Source organism: Notolabrus celidotus, chromosome 14 (assembly GCF_009762535.1).
Source record: "Notolabrus celidotus isolate fNotCel1 chromosome 14, fNotCel1.pri, whole genome shotgun sequence".
NCBI classification, from domain to species: Eukaryota; Metazoa; Chordata; class Actinopteri; order Labriformes; family Labridae; genus Notolabrus; species Notolabrus celidotus.
Window position 1 is genome coordinate 24,275,779 of NC_048285.1, and position 21,033 is coordinate 24,296,811.

General features: G+C 40.7%; 1 protein-coding gene across 1 annotated transcript in view; it reads left to right on the forward strand.

Annotated features, from left to right (window-relative positions):
- nxn (nucleoredoxin) overlaps window positions 1-21,033 on the forward strand; it is a 65,535-nt gene that overhangs the window by 30,106 nt on the left and 14,396 nt on the right. Inside the window, exon 2 of the mRNA XM_034701504.1 lies at window positions 19,364-19,481. Within this exon, the coding sequence (XP_034557395.1) occupies window positions 19,364-19,481 (118 nt within the window). The remainder of the gene's footprint in view (window positions 1-19,363; window positions 19,482-21,033) is intronic.

Genomic DNA, 21,033 nt, shown 5'->3' on the forward strand with positions numbered 1-21,033 from the left:
GCAGGCAGGCAGGGTGGGTTAAGGCACTGGTGCTAACTGCTGGTAGTAAACAGGAGGGGCAGAGAGGGTGCCCTGTAAAAGTGGTCCGGCTTAGAACAGCAGCGCCTTTTGTGTCTGCAAGTTTCTGACGGTTATTTATAAACCCAGTAAACCCACAGCACATTCCAGGCTGCCACAGACGCAGAGAGAGAGAGAGGGAGAGAGCTGCACCTCACCCATGTGTGTCCTCTTTGTCTCTGCGTGCAGCTCAGTCCAGAGCTGTCAGGACCAGAGATAACCTTATTCACATGTGGTCTAATGAAGAAGACAGAAAAGCCAGTGGCTGTCTTCTGTCCTGATTTGGAGGTGCATGGGAAATCATTGTACGATCTATTTTCCTTGATTTTTATTCACTCTTCGCTGTTGCATTTTTATGACCTCTGCTTGTGGTCTTCCATGACTCACATTAATGGGAGGGCGTTCTTCCTTGGCTGTGGATTCCTCAGTTTAACGTTAGCTTATTACTGAACTTGACTACTTAAAGAAGTGCAACTCTCTTTCCCTCCATCTGTCCAAATCCCCCCGAGACTCTCTCCTCTAAGTTTGTGGAAAACATTAATCACATTTCCCTGGACAGCTTTTCAAAACCAGCATTAGACAATAATGCATTCAGGCTTTTCCTGTTAGCACGGCGCCATATTTTCTTTATCTTACGACGGTGGATCGCTCCTGGGAAATAAGTGTACAAAGAATTTGGCTTTCACTTGTTCCCTTATGTAAGGTACTTACTAAATAGTTTAATCTGTATGTTTTATATATTCCACTCACAGCTCAGGAGAGTCATTTCAGGGTCATCCTCCTCTTCCTCTTCTTCCATTTTGTTCTGGCTGCAGTTATGTGCAGGTTTCCTGTAGCTGAGTCCAGAGAACAGCTGGAGGAAGTCCAAGTATTAAAGCTACCCCTTCCCCACCCTTTGAACCAGACTTCAATTTCTGTCTCGCTTCAAAGGTCCCACAAGCTGATGGCCAAAAACGTATAGTTTGGAAGCAGTTTGGACCGCTCTGTAATTTCAGTCCAGGATTTATTTGTCTGACTTGTGCTCTCCAAAGGGTTTTGATTACAAACATACAGATAGAGATCCATTTCCCTGGCAGTCATGTTTCTCTTCCTCTGTCTGAAAAAGGAATGAACAATCTCTAATACACAAAGCTACTCTGTGTTTTCTTCTCTGTACCTTTTGGATTTTCAGCAGGCTTCTTAAAGCGTTTTCCCTTCCTTTAAATTTAAAGCCTGATTATAAAATCAGGGTCTGCTTTGCTTTGGCTTGCAGCCTGAGCAAATATTTAAAACACTGACGATGGACTGATTTCAAAGGGGAGAGTCTTGTCATCTCAGCTGAGGTCTTTGGGATGCTGCAGTCATTAAAATAAATGACCTGTAAGCTGCTCTAAAATCAGTTTCAGTGAACCTTTCTGTACATCTCAAACACTTTGTCTTAGGATTGAGATTCAAGCTTGATCTGAGGGGAAATAAAGACTGTAAACCATTGCCATCAGGTGACATGTATGTAATGAACGTACAGCTTAGATAACAAGTTAACTCATCACTCAACATGCCATTCTTGACTACTTTCACTCCAGATAAACGAAGCTGACAGCAATCAGATAGTTGTTGAAATAAGTAGGGATGTTCCTAAGTGACTCACTTTCTGGGGGCTTCAACAGAACTTTAATTTTTTTTGGAGTGTGTGCGGCTAACTAGAACTAGCACCACCAGCCTTTGGTCCTCCTTGTAGTTTAACATCCACATGCCTGTGCTGGTTACTTATTGCTGCAGTTAAGTGGTTACATGCTAGTTTAATCGTACACAGCCTACATACAACTTTAGTTTCAACCAGTGCAGCATTCAGGTACAATTGGAGAGGGATCAGCTACAGACTACACAAGGGAAGATAACACTTGATTAAACTTGAAAAAAATCTTACCAGATTGCTCCAAAGTTGCACAGACAATGAAAGATAAACTGTTAATGAAACTTAGAAAAGAAGAAGAAGACGTAAAGTGATTCATAGTTAAATGCCATGGAAACAGCTCCTTAAATAGAATAGCTAAATAATTGCAATAAATAAAGTGACAGAGCAGCAAAGCAGAAAAGTCATGTGATGCAGAGTAGAATTTAGCTAATAGTACAAATGAAGTGCTGGTAAGATGTGTTGTCTACTGTTTTGGGAATCAAACATTTTTACGATGTAGTTTTTTTTAACACCTTTGAACCTTTGAACTTGGAGCTAAAGTGAAGTTTGACTCTCATAAATATGAGAAATAGGGAAAATAGACAGTATCTTCTTGGAGATATTCATAGTAGCCACTTCTTCATATGTACTAGACTCATAAAAATATCTCAACGTTGTCTCGATGAGCTGTTCCAAAGACACTCTCACATCCAGCACAGTCCTGCTGCCTTGCACTCTTCACTGCTCACTGTAGTTTCCCATTACTGTTGTGTCTGTTGTGACATTAACCAGAAACAGTCACCATTACAGAGGACTCCTCCTCCTGCATGCTCTACCAAGCCACGCCAAAACCCAAACGTGGAACAAATTGTGAAAGTGCAGCCGTCACAGATAATCTCTGGCTGTGAGGTGCATTAAATGTAATTACTGAAAACACCAGGGCCTGAATGTCCTGAAATTATATAGAAAATGTCAGGAGTTTATGGGTAAAAGAGGTGAGTGTTGTACTCTGCTGTTCTTATGAAACATTAGCCAAGAGTTGAGTCAACAATGAGGGAAGAGTTTAAAACATTTCCTCAATGCTAAAAGTTAGGGGGGGTGACAATCCACCATAATCCGAAAGTGGAAAGGTGTTGGGGGTTTAATGATAATTTCAGCAAATTAAAGCTTTTGTGTTGCAGCACAAAGCAGCTCCTAAAACAAGTGGATACAGTGAAAATCAGAGAGTGCCTCATATGTTCTGAATTACTCTGATTTCTTTATTCTGACGTCTTTTTCGGGCACTGAAAGAGGATTGACCTTTATTTTTAATACTAAAAAACTTGGCTGATTTAAGTGAATCATTGCCTTAACTCCCACACTGTTTCAAAGTAAGCCTTGATTCATTTTACACACACAAAAGCAGGTCCAATAGTCAGCATGAAACTAAATGCTGCGGTACTTCAGAAACTAGAAATCTGATATATCCTGTTGGCATATTAGTCTTATATACTTGCCAACCATTTGCAGAAATAAATCCCTGCCAAGCTCATAATTTCCTCCACATTGTCCTTTATTTTCTGTCCCTGCAGTATAAGGTTGTCGCTTTCATTATGCCACCGACGCTGCATTTTATCGCCAGTAGCTTAAATGTTTCCAGCCACAAACTCTTAAAAAACCCTAAATGAATAAAGGAGATGTGTTGGATGGAGTGAGGAGGATTTGTGCCCAAGGATTACATCATACTGTCTTAAAAAAAGCCCTGAAATAAGATATCAGAAGAGTCTCTAGGAAACCAAGGCTTAGCGAGGGGCTGGTGACCTCTGCCTGCATCCGTGGGAGGCCTCAGATCTGTCTGTCAGGCTCGTGGAGCTGAATTACAAACACATTGCAGAGTGAACACTTCTCTCTGATGCCTCCTGTTGCAATGTACGGTGAAAAAACGATTTCAGTGCCTTTTTAATCTCGCCTGTGTTTTCTGAAAGCTTTGACTAGTGTGTATACGACATATTCTCCTAAAAGATGCCCTCAGGTCTGCAACACAGGAAGGTGCTGAGAGAGGGGAGGTTACCGAACGTTTATGTACAACTTTTTTTTTAAGAGTGCAATCTCAAAGCTGGAAAACTTCAAAAGTGTCGGGGAGGATCAAGAGCTCCATGTAGGTTTTAGGTGTGAATGGATGACATGAAGGCAGGTCATGCTGCTTTAACCGGGTTATTAAAGGCTTGAACTTTGAACCCGTGCTCTCCCCAGGCTGTCAGGCCTCCAACAGGGTGACATGACCCTGAAAATTGACACTGGAGTCTCCTGTTCTCCTATTTCTGTCTGTCTCATCTGCTCTTGTTTTATCAGCTCTGTTTACTTTTGATTATTCTTATTGTGAAGAAGACAAAAAACGATGTAATGACTGAGTCACAGAACAGGCAAGTTTTTGTTGTTCCTTGGTTTTCCACAGAAGAAGACTACACCATATCTGATCACAGATTTCTCTCATAAAAATCATAGAGCTCTAGAAATAAAGCTGCGTGAGTCATATAGTAAACATAACACACAGTCAGATTTGATAAAGCTGAATTCTGATACCTAGAACGAACTCAAAGCAGGGAAGTGTAATTGATCCCTATTGTTGACTAATTACTGACCTGCATCATATTGTTAATCGTAATTGAGTTAAACAGAGCACAACCAAACTCCTGCACTGCATCTCTTAATATTTATTTTGGCCCTCATGTCTCCAGGATGTGATTCTCAAGGTACATTACTTTTTGAGGTCCAAAGTTTTTTCCTTTATTTGATTGGACAGCTGAGGAGACACAGGAAATGTTGGGAGCAGTGAGTGAAGGGTTAGGATACAATCTCACGGCCCCTAGGACGAGGACTTAAGCCTCTGTGCATGGGGTGCACATTTAAATCACTTAGCTAAACCAGTGTCCTCCAATCTGTCGATCGACCCTGGAAAAAGCAGCTGATGAGTGGATCATGCATTATGATAGGAAAACCACAGAACAGCTACTAAATTAATCCAATTTTCTTTTAGGTCAAATGCTGTTTCCAAGCTCAAAAAGGAACTATAAACCTCAACTCTGGAGTTTATATGGACTTAAAATAATGGGAAAAAATGAAACCTCTATGCTTTCATCACACCTGGTCAGCTCCATCCACTGGTGAAGATCATGTTATGTTATTAAATCCCAAAATAGCAACTTTATGGAGATTTAGGCGACACATTTGGACAGTTTTCCTGTCTCCTTGAAGGACAGAATAATTTTGGAATTACATAAATAGTTCAACAAAAGATATTAATGTCTTAAAACTGAAACTATGAAACCTTCCTGAGAAATTATGTGAAGTAGTTACTCTAGTGACTTAAGTTCTTACTTGCACTAAACAGTAACTTCAAATAAAAACCCGAATGCTAACCCTGAGGATGACATAATCATGTGTGACAGATCTATGATTTGTAATTAACAGTCTCAAAATGCAGTCTTAATTCATTTATCTGTAGTTTGACTTGATTGGATGGAGCAAGTTTAGGGGGCTTTCAGGCACCTGAAAGAAATTCCCACCATCCTCCCAGTCTCTTTGCTGAACTGGAAGCTCACGGAGATCCCCCAAGAGAAGCTGGAGGAAGTTGTAAGAGTAAAAATAAGGGCTCTTAGCTCGCTGTGCTGCCACCACAGTCCTGACCTTAAGTATCTAGAAAATTGATGGATGTTTATTTTGAGGCTCAGCAGGGGTTTGGCTCCGAGCTACACATCAGACCTTTTTATAACCGCTTGTGAGGGGGAGTGTAGCCCCGGGTCTTTTGGCAGCGCGCTACAGGTTGTTCCAAGGACTCTGCGTATAACAAAAGGTGACCTGGTCTTTGCTGTCGAGGCTCCCGAGGCCTGATACTCTTTGCCAGAGTGGAGGCTAGCCAGATCAGTAGCATCTTTCAAAAGCACTTCTCAAAGCACAGTTGTACAGGGAAACATTTTTACAATGCACTTTTATGTCCTGTTTTTTTTATGGCTGTTTCAAGCTTGACTGTCTCCTTTTAATGGAGTTTTTATTTCAATTGTCTTTGTTTCCCTTTGAGCTTCTCTTTTTTTCACTTTTTAAAAGATCCTGTTTTGTAATGCTCTCTGTAGTTGATGTAAATGCAGTGAAATAGTATCCCCAATTGCCCAATTAAATTCTGGCAGTCTGGATGAAATTAGAGGACATTGAAACTGTCAGACTTTTTAGCATTTTAAAGTTCACCTGCATTAATTATAAACCATAATAAGTGGTTTTAAAATGATAACATTACATAAATAGACAGTCTGGTAACTGAAACGTTGTGATTGTGTACACATTTTTGTCCCCAGTGCCTCTCTCTACATATTGCCCAGACTGGATGAATATTTGATTTATCTGATGCTGTGTGCATCACTTAATCTGCTTGAAATGAAATCTGCACCCAAGAGTCTCTTCAGCAGCCCAATATGGGCTCATTTTGTTAGAAAGGGAGCTTATGGGAGTCTGAATGTGTCACTGCTGCTGCTGTGAAAAGTATCAGGGCGGAGGGGGTGGGATAAGCCGAAACCGAGGCGTGTATGGAGTATGGCGGATGGGCGAGGGGGAGAGAGGGGGGTGGAGGGGGTTGTGAGAGATACGAGAAGGGTCCAGATGTACAGCTCTGCTATAAAATGCACAGGGCCGGTCTGCAGCAGTCGAACAGATGTGACTTTTAATGGGCGTAAGACAAGAAGGGAAAAAGGGTAATGTGCGGATATAAGGTGTCACCGTGCAACTAAATGTCACTGCAGAGCCGTTTGAAGCCAGAAGAAGGACAGAGAAAGTAGGATCATACTTTACCTCATGAAAACAGAGCCATTGTTGATGTGACAGCCTGTTATGGTACTTCATGAACACTAGAAAAAGCAAGGTTTGTGAGATCTGAAGTAGTTTGATTCTTAAACTCCTGATGACAGTTTTCAGTCTCTGTACTATATATAGTGTGTGTGTCTGTGTGTGTGTGTGTGTGTGTGTGTGTGTGTGTGTGTGTTTGTTGGTGTGTTTATTCACATGTTGAGGCCTCAGGGTGCTACTTCTGTCAGAGGTCTGGGTTGTTTTATGAGGGAGACCAGACGCAGGGTGTCGTTGTGATTTATGAGACACCTCTCTGACTGTGGAGGGTATAACTGGAGCAAAATGACATGGTACACTTACAACTATATAGTTCCTCAACAACAGCCACTCATTGTGTGTGTGAAGTTTTATTGGAAGTGTTCTTTACATAGCTTTAGTTCCGAGCTGACTTATTTTGCCAGTTTTAAGACAACAGTTAAATCCGTCAGAGGGGATAAAGCTGATTTGCAATGTGCTAAAACTTAAAAATCTGAAGAAGAACTTGTTGAAATCTGTGCTTATCCATCAAGATGATACGCTATGAATGGAACTGTGAGACCCTTTCATTGTTGTCTGGTTCTGAGTTTCAGAAATGTATTTTGACTGCATTCAAATTCTAACCCAGGACCACAGTGTCACGATATAATATCCACCGATATTTTTCTCACCCTCTCCTCCACTTTTGCGTGTTTTTAGTATTACGAAGAGTTAACACTATTGTCAAAGCTGTTTTATTGAATTGGTACTTCTATTGAAAGCATGAGCCCCATGACTCCGTTGGACTCTGTTAGACTTTTATTTGATACTGTAAAGGCGCCTCTGTTATGACATGTCTGTGCTTTGTGTTGTCAGTCGTCTGGTTTGGGTCTGTTTTCCAGAATGCAATGATATGGTCAGCATATGCATGTCATTATAAATCAGTTCCTACTTGGGTGATGTGTATGGAGTTTATTTTCTCATTATGGATTGGCGCAGAAAAGACACACAAAGAAATTCTAACCAGCCATCTAAATGTTAAAAACAGATCTGTTCGATAGATTGATGTATGAAGAATACAGAGCAGCTCTGTACACTGATAATGTGTCTGAAATGTTCCCTTCAGATTTCCATTAATATTAATGTGTTGTGATGGGGGGGATTGGACTGCGGCTCCAGGAGACTTCCCAGAGCTGCGGTACAAAAAGGAGTGGTGGGAGTTAAATGTGGGGTCAAATAGAGGTTAGAGCAGGGAAGCTGTCTAAACCCAACTCCCAACCCCCCTCCGCTGGCACTCCAGGAAACCGGGGTACCGGAGAAACAATAATGTGGAGGATTATGGGTAGAATTAATGCACAGTTGCTCTGGGTGTGTTTGCAGAGTGTAGCTAATTGAGCAGTGAGTATAAAAGGCACATGCATGAAATCAAGTTGTGCTGAAAGGCTTATTCTAATGTGTGTTTAGTCTCATTATTAATATGTAATGGACTAAGATTTCCCATGTGCAGACAGACTTAATGAGGCTAAAGTGCCTTTCTGTCGTTTACAGTGTCTGTGCATTTCTAGATTTCATTTGATGCCAAATTACAGACAAGCGGGGGGAGTGTGTGTTAAATTAGCTTTTGCAAAAAGAATCCAAAAATGCAGCAGGCTTTCCAAGTCATGAGTTGGCTGATCACTGTGAGAGTGTAATGCCAGTCTGAGAGGGTCATGCTAAGGTAACTGATAAAGCGCGTCCAGCTGGTCCAAAGCCAGACCAGCTTTCTATCGTCTCTATCAGTCTGTCTGTTAGACCCAGCAGGCCTTGACTTGATGAAATACAGGCTCACAGTAGAAGGTGTGAGTTACAACTAGGCAGAGAAATTATGACACAATGTCCACAAAAGCCTCTGTGAGCAGAAATGAGGTAAATCATTACTGCTGAGTTGAGTTGTTGGAGATTTTTCAGCACAGTTAAATGATTGACCTGAACAGATTTACCTGATAAGAAACTTTACTTTTCATGTCTGTCTGAACTTGACTCTTTGGGAAGGATTTCTTTTTTCAGCAATTTAAACCTCCATAAACTGATTGTTACCTAGGTGTGTGTGTCAGGTACTTTGTGTTTCTTTGTTGACTATCTAAATAGCCCTTTAAATAAAACATATTTTAAGCATAAACACAATTTAAATCATTTAGAAGGACTTTAATTGTGCAACAGAACATCAAACTACTGCGATTTTGTCATGCTCTCATATCCTGCCTTGTTTCTACGTTATCAAAACGTATGACAATGGACACATCATATAATGTCTTCAGAGACATGGTGGCTGGAAATATTATATCTCAGCTCCTGCAGTTACATGCGGAAGTGTCCTTGGGCAAGACACTGAACTCCAAATTGCTCCCTCTTTATATTTCTTATGTTTTATACAGCTAAAACAGCCTGGGGTTGAATTAACCCCAAGGAACACTGATGCATAATTTTATTTCACAGGAAATTGGAACATATCACCATTTTAATTGCATATTTTCCCAGTTGTCCCCATTAAATTAGGACATTAAGTCATGAAATATGAAGTCAAACAAATTATGTTAATCATTAAATTAGAGACATTAAACATTGAATGGGGTTCAATTGACCCCAAGGATAATAGGAGGGTTAAAATGTGGCTTTAAAATATTCACATCATGTTTAACAACCCTGTCCAAAAGTTTCCACTTCGTATGTAAATGCTAGCATGACTGGCTAACCACCTTACTGTAGTAATCTTAGCCCAGTCACACTCAGCTAACCTTTGAGTTAGCATGCAACTGTCAGTATTTTCTACATATTTTTAAGGGTTAAAAGTGGTAAATTAGCAAGTAAAAGCTCTTTTCATTATACAGCATGTGACTTATGATTAAATGTTACCATATCTAGCAGAACAACTATCCGAACTCAGTCAGGCTAAGCTAATCCAGCCTCAAACAAAAGTAATTTTGGTCAACTGCTGGTTTACTTAAAAAATCTAGCTTGATCCAGATTCAATATTATCACAGGAGGTATGTCATTTACCTACACACACCTCTTTATTTTACACAGTTGCCATTTTGAATGAGCTGTCTGGTAAAAAAAAAAAAGAAGAAGTCATAAACTGACCATGTTTTTGACCAGATCTGAGGCTAACTTAAGGGAATCAAGCTAGCTGCTGCTGTAAAAAGCTGTCATCCTTTTGTTCTAGCTGGTAAGACTGTCATCTGTTGCTGATTAGAAGTAAAGAGTCTGTTTGTTTGCCCATGTGTGAAACAGAAGCTATTGTTTTACAAAGAATTTAGAGTGATAAATCTGCCACTTTATCATTGTAAATGTGCTAAACTGTCTGAATACAGAAAGCTTAAATGTAGAAACTGTAATTGGTGTCTTATCATGTCTTGTTTTATCTGCTGTTCACAATAAAACACAAGAATACAGAGGTGATTGATGAATTGCTTTCTAATAAGATAGCAGCTTTAATTAAACTGAGCTACTTTACACTAAAGCATGGATTGTTTCTGTCATTACAACAGCAACAAAGCATGAAGTGAATGCAAGTGCAAATCAGGATTCTCAAAAATGGTCCGCATGACAATCAGATGCCTGGAATCACATGATAGTTGCACATCAGTGTCAAAGGGGACTGGTGTTTTTAATACCATTCACTTTGGAATGAGAGCTTTCTAAAAAAATGCATTTTTGTGGTTGTGAATGTCAGATTAGAACACACTGAAGACTAAAGTGGGGAGAAAAGGATGCAATTTAAATTTTTTCCACATTAGTATGGGCATGTCTGTGTTTGTGTGCGGCTGGTTTACAATTTGCTTTTTGTAATATGTCGTAAAGAACGAGGGAGAAAAAGGGAGAAATAAAGGCCAGTCAGACTGGTTTTAACACCACTGGGAGTGAAGAATGCACCCCCTGTTGTCCTGACCTTTGACCCCACCAAATGTAGGCCTCAAGGGCAGCCCACGCCTATAGAGACACAATGCTGCAGATACCTATTGAGCCCTGGCTTTTTTACTCCTTTACAATCCCCCTTGCTTTTTTACGCTGCCTTCTTTACTACATAAAAACTTCTCCACGTACAGGGTCCAAGTTTGGATTTAGAGCCTGTATTCAGAGGTTCTCTTTTGTGCCTCCACACAAGGCTGCAAGGGGGAAACACCCACACACCTCCCTCTCTCTCTCTCTCTCTCTCTCTAACTCCCTCTCTCTCTCACTCCCTCTCTCTCTGTCTGTCTGTCTCTCACTCCCTTTTTCTTCTCTTTTTCCGCTGGGTTATTTACCCTAAGCCCTCTGACATTCTGGCACCTGTTTTCCTCACAAAACCCGTTAATTTATCACTGAATTATTAACTAAGGGCCCTGAATGTGTCTGGCACTCAGTGACATGTCCTGACTTCATTGGGGGGGTCGCGGTTGCTGTGGCAACACGGGGGGCCTTTATCGAAAAAAGCAATTTAGCCAGCGCCTCTTTCCCTTCTGCTTTCTGGAGGATCCACCTCCAAAATGGCTCGGCAGGCGAATGTTACAGGATTAATAAAATACACGAGGCGGCAGCAGCATTTTGCATTGAAAGGGCGAGACGTGAAAGGCAGGAAAGTGCATTTACCAGCCACAATGGAGCGTGTAGTGCAGGATGAGCCTCTGTAATGAGCCCAGTGGAGTAGGTTAGAGTGAGAGGCCTGTACTTTTTGTATTTTGGGGAATATAGCTGACACTCAAGGTGGGTGGGTGGGTGGGTGGGTGGAGGGTAATGGAAGTGCTTGGAAAGTAGAGAAATCTGGTAGCATTTTTAAAAGCCATGTGACTCCAGCAGCAGAAATCTGTGATAGTGTAGCCCAAAAGATGAAAACACAGTGGTCGTGGTGCTTTGTGTGAGCTGAATGGACATGCACAAGATGAAGTTAAAGAATATAAAGAGGCAGGTCATCGTTGTAGCACAGAGCTGGGCAGAGACTGTGCAGCTGTCACAGGGTTTGAGATGTGTATTTCGCCACCCGGGGGGGAAAGCCATGGCAGTAAAGACTCTTGACCGAGGTAAAGCGATAGTCAGGTCAGAGCGGCACAGATGGAAGCGCCGTGTTACACACACTGGCCTGCATAGTGTTGGCTGAAGTATGGCTAAGAGGTGGGAGGGGAGGTCTCCCTTTGTAGCCTTCAAGAGCAGCAACAGGGTTTTGAAGTGGATACAGGCAGTTACTGAGAGCCTGAGGAGCAGATTGAGCAAAGGCGGACTGCAGCATGGAGGAATGTAAGTCAAAACTAGCTGCAGGGGCCAAGAAAAAAGAGAAGTACAGCGGTGTAGGAAGGAGATGTGGGGCGCTCGTGAACAGACGGTAGACGTTCGTGTCGAGTCTGTCTTGACTGAAAAGAGTGTTATAGATTTTTACCTAAAAGCTGCTCAATAAATGATGAAAGGACTCACCTTTTATTCTCACAGCAGACATTTTCGATGGGGAGCTTGAATTCTGTGTGAATGATGGAGTGCTTTGTTTTTATGTTATGAGCTGTATGAACAGAGGGAATTCACTAAGTCATTACAAATTCACCATTCCCTGATTCATGAGCAGCTGAATTAACAATGGGTAGTGACATGAAGCCATATTTCAGGTTAAAAAACATTATGTTACAAATAAACTGCCTCCAAACATCAGCCAGTGTTAGCATTCGGCCACCTTCTGGCTAAAATTAATGCTAGCTGGAAAGCTAATAATGTGTTGTACAGTAAGACTAGAGAGGTATAAATTAGTAACAGTACTGTTTGCAAGAAAATGACTGAAAACCAAGATATCAAATATGTTTTGTTTACAAAGTTAATTCAGTTTTTATCTTATTGTATCTAGTTCCTCTATCAAAATATAACATTAGAATACAGCAGCTTTCCAGCCAATGGTAACATTAGTGACGGCCACTGATATTATTAACAGTTGTCTAAAAGTAGTAAAAGTAGCTAACAGGTGGCAAAATATATATATTTTTAATAAGTTTTGTCATGTTCTTCATTTTTAAGATGGTTATGCCATGCAGAAACCTCATTTCTCCAAATATTAGTTCAAAAATTAATGTTTTAGTACCTGTTTGAGGGCATTAAAACATTTCAGGCAATAAAAAGCATTCAAAAGAGCTTGTGACTGAATCCTGTTCAGTGTTTTTTATTTAAAAAATAAAGGTTTTCCTGAAAAGCTGTAGTTTTGGATATATGAGGTTTCAACCAGACAGCAGGGTTATCATTTTGGAAGAGAAATTATAAGGATTTGTCAGATTTTCCTCTTTAATATGATTAAAAACCTTAAATCAAGCACGTTTACATCAAAACCCTGAGCTCAGCATTGGAGGATAATGAATATTTTAGCTTTAGTACGTGTTGCACAGGAGATAACCAGATTTCTGAGGATGTTTGTGAGCACCTGCCATGAGGCAAACCCAAGTGTTCAGTCAAGCCTATTCTCCTCTGGACTGCTATAGTATTTTGTTATGGTCAGAGATCACAGCACCTTCAGGCAGTGTGAATAAGATAGTTGCAGTAGAGGACAGAATGCATTTAGCTGGGCAGTATGTCAGACAAACAACCTCCAATTTTTGAAGAAACCATTTCACACACCAAGATTTATGGAGAGACATTTCTCACTTTGCAGTTAACTGTTATGTAACATTATTGTATGAATTAAAATTTGAATCTAAAGGTTTCAATCTAATCAAACTGGAATGTAATTTCCTTTGTGTCCCTCCTGAGAAAGTGGAACAGATCACTAGGTTTTTTTTTCCTATCGTGCTGCAAAAACTAGGCCGATAAATTCCACTTCAGCTGAAGAAAAGATTATACAAGGAGCATTTTGACCTGTTAATAGTCATACTGAATTGATGAGCAGGTTGAATTAAATCCTACAAATCGTTTTGTGCAGTTAGGAAGACTGTGGGTTTATGATCATGAGGTGAATAACATGGAACAATTCATATGAGCTCTCCTCTTTAATCCAAGCTATCAGATGTTTTATCACCATTTGTCCCTCATGTAATACTGAGAGATAAAGGACTGTGCTGCTATCAGCATCACAGCAGGATACCTCTCATGTCATCCATTGTAAAGGGCTGACTCTCCTTTGTAGTGCCACTGTTATAATGAAGCAGCGATGGGAGCGTCTGGCAGATGCCTCGGGCCTGACCAGCCCACTGAAAGCAGATCCGTGAGGAGATAGAGCTCCAGCAAAGATAGGTGAATTGGGAGCTTTGAGTGATGAAATTTCTTCCACTCTAGTTCCTTCAGCACACCAGAGCCACAGCGGAGACCAAACCGCTACCGACCCAGGCCGAGTTTGACCGCAGGATCCGGCTGCAAGTGGCTTCTTAACGGACTTGGTTAAAACGGAAACACATGTGAACACATTTTCAACTCCCAGCTCCTTAATCTGTAGGGGTTTCTCCATGTAAGCCAACCTCCTCTTAAAGTGCAGAATGTTGCCATAAAGTGCAACAGTGCAGAGCAGCATGAAAGTGATCGCCACGCATGACATTTAACATGGAAATGTGGATCTATCCAGGGAGAGGATTCATAACCCTCCCTTTTTTCCTTGTTCCTATACCATCCAGAGTGGGCACAGATAGAGAATGAATAGAAAAATGTATCCCATCAAAAAAATGTATCTATAAAAAGATTGCAGAGCATCTCCTCTCATGATTGGGGCGGTGGTATGTTCATGTGCACTGACAGTCCTCACAGTGTGCTGATTTGTTCTTCTTCTGGGTATGGATCCGCAGCCATGCGTGATCCAATTAGCATGATGAGCACTGGGCGTAGTGTGAGGCTAATGCCTGCATGTCCAAGAGAGTAAATGGATTGTTAGTATGGATTTTCAGCTCTCCCCGGAGTCTTAACAGTTGGTGGGCTCTCTACAGGGGCTATTGGCCTCCTTAAACCAGTGTGTAACTATATATCCCAGGCCTACCGATTGGCCCTATGGTTACACACTCTGTTGATGCTGGTAATGAATAGAGGCGCCCTTCGAGAAAGCTGGGAGTGGCAGCATGCAATCTTGAAGCAGTGAACACAGTCTGCAAGCAGTTTGCATGCTAATTAGCTTCTGAATATGTGCTGGACATATTTTCTTGTAATTCTCCAAGAGATATTGGACTTTGGCTACAAGACATGATTATTTTAATGCCTTGTTAAACTTCTGAATATTTTCCTTAAAGTAGTCTATTGTGTAGAGAATGTCAGAAAATGTGTCCCTTTTTTTTTAAGTTTCACACAGTCTGTGGTGACAGGTTCAGGTGTATTATTTGGTCCAAAATGCAAAACTATTAAACCAAATATAATAGCTGCAGCTTTATTAATTGAAAAGATGAGCAAATTCTTACACTGTATAAACAGGCAGCAACCTATGGTGTAAAAAAAAAATGAAGCCAGTGCCAAAGTGCAAAACCTGCAGTTCTTCAAGTGTCCACTGGAGGCTGGCTCCAAAAATCAAGGTTCCCGTGTTAAAATGTACAGCAGAAATAAACAAGTTTACCCCCTGACTCAAAAGTGTTTTTTGGTATATCAGGTTTTAATTTTTATGTACACACTGTTTGTTTCATCAAGGCTAAGAGTACATACATTTGTGTAATTGTGGACACAGGCGTGTTGACTGAAATGTGGATGCGTTGTAGCTGTTTGCCAAAATGCTAAAAGCCCCCATTAGACTATAACCATATATTTTACAGTTAATGTGTACAAGCTAGGACATGGTTGGACTTTCTGATGATTAAAATACCAACAAGTTAGCTATTCATTAATAGTATTAATTGATAAAGATTGATTTTTTTGGAAAAATGTATGAAAGTTTGACATCACACTTTTTCTTTGTAAGACAAACTGTAGCTGGCTAGCTTAGCGTACTATTTATTTTGCTAAAATAGCTTACTTAGTTCTCCTGACCACACCTCTAAATCTTACTTATCAAAATGTGTAATCTTGTTTAGTTAAATGTACAAATAAATGGAATCAGCTTAAAAGGCTATGTGAAAGAGCCAAGCTAGCTGTTTTGTAAGCTTAGCTAAAAGCCTGTTGTCTGTAGAGCAATTTTTAATGTACAGCCTCAACTGATTCAACCTTCCCAACTAACTGGAGGAAAGAAAGTAAATAAGTACTTCCTGTCAAACTATTCATCTTCTCAGCTCGTCTCTAAAACAGCTGCATGTATGAAAAACACTTTGAAACTCGAGTCATGTTACAGACTAATAAAACCTGACAAGATGACAAAAACATCTTTCACACAACTTCTTACAGTGGCAAGCTGTTGAGCTAAGGAATGAGGGTGGATTCGACACTGATTTATGTGGGTTTTTCTGTACAACATATCATGTCACGTTCTGTATTTATTGTCTCAGATGTTACAGACTGCCTGCGGCTTGACACTGAAATAGTTTTTTTGTTAACGAATCGCTGCAGCATGTGAGGAAAAAAGGGAGAAGAGTGCGCTGCTGTTGTTGTGAAACCTTGAGTCTTTGTTGTTCGGAGGGAAGATTTTGCCTTTACAGTGAAGTATGACAATGAAAACTCAACACTCCGCCCCGCCCAAAGACGAGGAACTCTCTGCATGATGTATGCTTGTTTACCACAGACTCCAGGACGTGTTGCTTTTGTAGTTACAAGGTCAGTCGTCCTCGCTGAAATCTGAAAAGCTCTTTCATGCTAAAGGCAGATCTAAACCCCTCGAAGGATTTAGCATGCAGAGACGCTCTGATCTGCAGCCAAAATCACCAGGCAGACGTTGTTCGAGGATGCTGTAAATTAGTGGAGAGACAAAAAGGAGGAATTGGTGGTGCCTTTGAGGTTGATACACAAATCTCTCAGCTGTTCTCTTGATGCTACAGCATGAGAGACACGTCCTCAGAAGCCTTTGATTTTGTACAAAGCCACTGTTCTCTACCCCTAAAATAAATATCTCTTTGTATCACATCTTAATGTATTTGTAGAGGATTTTCATTACACTGATGTGAGGCTGTTTTTTTAAACTATGCTAGCAACATAAACATGGTTCTCACGTAGTCTGTGAACCAGAAAAATCTGTATGCTTATGTCTTATTTGCGATGGCAGGTCTTTTGTTAAGGCAGTTTTATGGACAACCAAGATGGCCGCTGCTAATATGGGACGCTTGAAATGATCTGTTCTTAGCTCTTTAAAATATGTTAGCTATTCTGCGCTACTTCATATTGAGTGAAAATGGCACACATCAGCTAATAATGAATGTCCAACATCTGTACATTATGTTGAAACAGAAGTTATATGAAATGTAGGATAATTGAAGCTAGCTACCTTTGTTAATTATCTGATAGGCCTGCTGGTATATTTGTGTTTTTTCTTGGGGTTTTATAACAAAAAACGTAAGAACAGGTGTTAGCTGGGATTGGGGTGATAGCTGAAATGATAGCGGGAGAGGCAGCTGACACACCTTAGTCTGGACCCCTCAGTCTTGACATGAATTTCATTTGACTTCTGCTAGCTCAAAACCAATCCCCCCATAACTCCCCATTTTCCCTTTGGTGTGTATCTCTCACACTCTGTCTGTTAAATCCAGCTCTAAATCTCACATCATCAGGCGGCTAGCAGCAGGCAGCTGATTGAAAAAGCTGCAGTCACTCAGAGACAGTCTCAGTTTGGGAGACTGTCACTGTTTAATGCCCTTAACCTCATCAGTTTGTGAGCTGAGATTGAGTTTCCAGAGCAGCAGGGAGCGTGTGGTGAAGCTGTTGACTGTGGCAGACGCTGAAGTTTGTCTTTGTTGGACTTCCAGACCAACGTTGTCTGGAGGCTCCGGGTCGTCTTGGTCTTGGGTTAGCCTGTCTGACCTCTGGTGTCAGAGAGGGCCTGTGGCTGATTCTTTGGAGAGTTCATGACGACATGTGTGACTTGTGCAAAGAGGATACTTACATGATCTGTAAAACACACGCTGTGGAAGCTGTCTTTTCTCTTATTCAGTCTGAATTTGTGTCTTTGTGCTCAGCTGCTTCAGTGAAGTCACTGTTTTCATGAAAAGAACAACAAAAGGTTTTCACTAACCTGATGCTCGACCGTAAACGAGCGTACTTCAGGGAGCCTTAAGAAAACTGCTGCTCACTTAATTTGGCACACAACCCATCATCTATCCAGACATTGCACTTATAATATATGACATGGTACTTCAGTGTTTGGCTGGAAACAGCAGCTAATAAATTTGATGGTAAAGTTTGAGCATGTTCTTCACTTATTTTCCTCCACTGGCTGTTTTTAATGTGTTTCTTTAAATCTCCCTGCTGCACAGTCATCAGGGCGTTTTGCTGAACTAACTGGTCACACTGAAGCATAGAGGTGTATAAAGGGACCGTGGTCCTTACTTCTGTTCTCTGATCCATACTGAGCTAATGAGGGACTTCACAAAGAACTACTTCTTCTTTACATTCTCTTTACTTCTTCTTTTCCGTCCTATGCATCTTCTTCTTCATTGTCTACTTCTGCATCATCTTCTTCATCTTCCTCTCTTTCTGTCACTTATTCTTTTCCCTCTTCTTCTCTTTCTTCCTCTCTTCTTTGTTCTCTTCAACTTTGTCTTTTTCTGTTGTCATTATTTCCTCTCATTGCCTTTTTCCATCCTCTTCTACTTTTCTTCTTCTCTTCTTCTTCTTTGTCTTTTTCATCCTGGTCTTTGATTATGTCATCTTCTTCATCCTCATCTTTTTTGTCTTCATCTTCTTGTCTTCCTCTTCTTTTTAGTCTTCTCCATTTTCTTCATCTTTGTCTTCTCCATCCTTGTCTTCTTCCTTATCCTATTGTCTTCCTTGTCATCATTGTCTTCCTATTTGTCCTCTTCTCCTTCTTTGTCCCATCTTTTTCTTCTTCTCCAGCCTTTTCTTTGTCGTCTACTTCTCCTTTTGTCTTCTCCATTTTCTTTTTCCATCCTTTTTCTTGCCATCTTTATTTCTTTTTCTTTCTCTTCTTCCTCTGCTTGTTTGTCTTCTATATTTTCTTTGTCTTATTCACCATCATCTTCTTCCTCTGCTCTTTATTCTTTCTGTCTCCTTCTCTTTCTTCTTCTCTTGTTCTTGCTGAAGCAGTAACATTGCACGGTGCCGATCGCTGCTCTTTACAAGCGCGGCTGTTTTCTATTCAGAGCGCAGGACTCTCCTCTCTCTGAAATGGAAAGTGAGCTTCAGATATGTGAAATGCTTGATCTCCTCTTTGATGTTACACTGATGGCTGAACTCTATAAATAGTGTGAGTTCATGCAGATTTTCTACATAGAGGCTCCTTTTTGTGACTTTATGAGACTGTATTGATATCATCTCATCATTTTGGAGGTATTATTAAAAACTCAAGGTCAGTGGTTGCTTATAAATGCCGGTGAAAGTATGGGTTACCTCTCCAAGAAGCTCCTATAATTCACACACTTGAGAAGGACTCTGATTTTTTTCATTTTTTAGCTACATACTCTTCTTTTAATATTATTCATGGCACAGTAGGGGAGCTTGAGTTTGCTCTGGTTCAGCCTCTTTAAAGTGCAGCAGCGTGCCTCTCACCCTCTGCTAATTCACCTCAGGGCTGACTGCACTCCTGTTTCTTTTATTCTGCCTCTACTCTCCGGAGTCTCTTTTAAACCTCAGACATTGTGTTTGTCCTATAAAACATATACAGTGCTCTGTTGACATTTGTTCCTTTCCCACTGTAGTTTTCATGTGAACTCACTGCAGCTGCCCTGAATACGTAATTTTAGACTGAGTTACAGTTTTTGTCAGCACTTAAAATGTCATAAATATGAACTTTAAGGTCTTTGCTTCCAGCCTCTTATTCCTGTTATTTTATTCTCTCTGCAGATGAAGCTGTGGAACAAGTACAAGGTAACCAGCATCCCGTCTCTGGTGTTTGTGGACGCAACTACGGGGAAGGTGGTGTGTCGAAACGGTTTACTGGTGGTCAGAGACGACCCTAAAGGTGAGATCTGCAGCTACCTATGCACACACACACTCACACACAAACACATCCATCACTGGTGAAGACAATTACACTGATTTATTTTCAGTCCCTGACCTCAAGCGCTGACCTTACTCCTCTCACTAAATGGCCAGCCTCAACCCCAACCACAAACCAATCAGCCATAAAAATATCACTCTTTAATGGGCTGATAGGAAAACATTTAAGGGTCAAGAGGTCAGAGCAATATAGATCAGATTATAACACACTTTGTCATCATGTGTTACACTGAAGTCTTGGTGGATAACATTCTTTATTCATGGACTTTATTGAAAGAGGATGATGGATTGAATGTGGCTTCTTTGTTGACAGGCAGGAAAGTAACACACTCAAACTTACATTCTGGGTTCACAGCAGACCGTTAACTCTGCCTGTAGACCTGTCCCCTGTAAAAAAAGAGAAAGCACTACCAGCCGTTTGGAGCATATTTCTGCTAGGGAAAGGGTGCATTATCAACAAGCGGTAACGTCCGGCCGCGAGGAATTGAAGCCAATGCCGAAGTGTTAAAAACTGCAGTTCATCGAGTGCTTTGCTTGAGGCTGGCTCCAGAAGTAATGGAAACCACATACACACAAAATCAAAAAAAAATCTTTACAGCAGAAATAAACATGTTTACAGTCTGGTACAAAAAACAAGTGTAGTCTGGATAGCTCATTTCTCGATCGGCACACACTGTACAGGGGGGGGGGATTTTTTCATAACCCGGCAATTTCAAAGATATTAAGATTACGAATTTTCCATTATGACAGACAAAGCTGACTTGATTGGCAGGCGGGAACACTGAAGCTGTTGGCTAGGAGGTTCAAAACCCCCATCTTTACCTCACACTCGCTTGACAGCAGTAAGGTTGAGTTCAGCATATCCAATATAGCTCCCGCCAACGATCGGCTTCAAAACAGCACTTCAGAAACAGATGGGTGAAGTCACGGATACTACGTCCATTATTTATACTGTTTATGATTATCACATGCTATCATTTGTGACACAGCTGTTAGAAGTTGATCAAACTTGTATGTAGATTGCTCTTCAAGTGCTTATATGTCAACAAAACAAAAATCTGAATTCCCTTGTTGTCTTGTTAAAGTTTAAGATGTCCTGTTCAACTATCTTTTTTTTTTTTATTGATGGTCTATAGTAAAAAAAGAAAGAAAAATAATAGGTTTTGTCATTGTGATGCTGCAAGTGACCATTACAATGGTTTCTCAAGCTCATGCGTAGAGAATCATTACAATTTTTTCTGGATCACTGACCTTAAATAAGTATGGATGACGCACCTCAGTCTTCTCCTGCTGATCGATGGTGCTGAAATGTTGCATCGGTTACATATTTTGGAGCCAAGGCACACAGAAGAGATCTAGCATGTTAGCTTATACTGCAACTGGTCACCATGAGGAGCTTTAATGTTTGGGCTTCACTTTTGGAGAGTGCTTGCCGTTTGTGCTGTCCATCATTTTTGCAGTCTGTTATAAATACTTTGTGTGTAATCTCTCATCAAGAAGTCTTTCTCATCTTG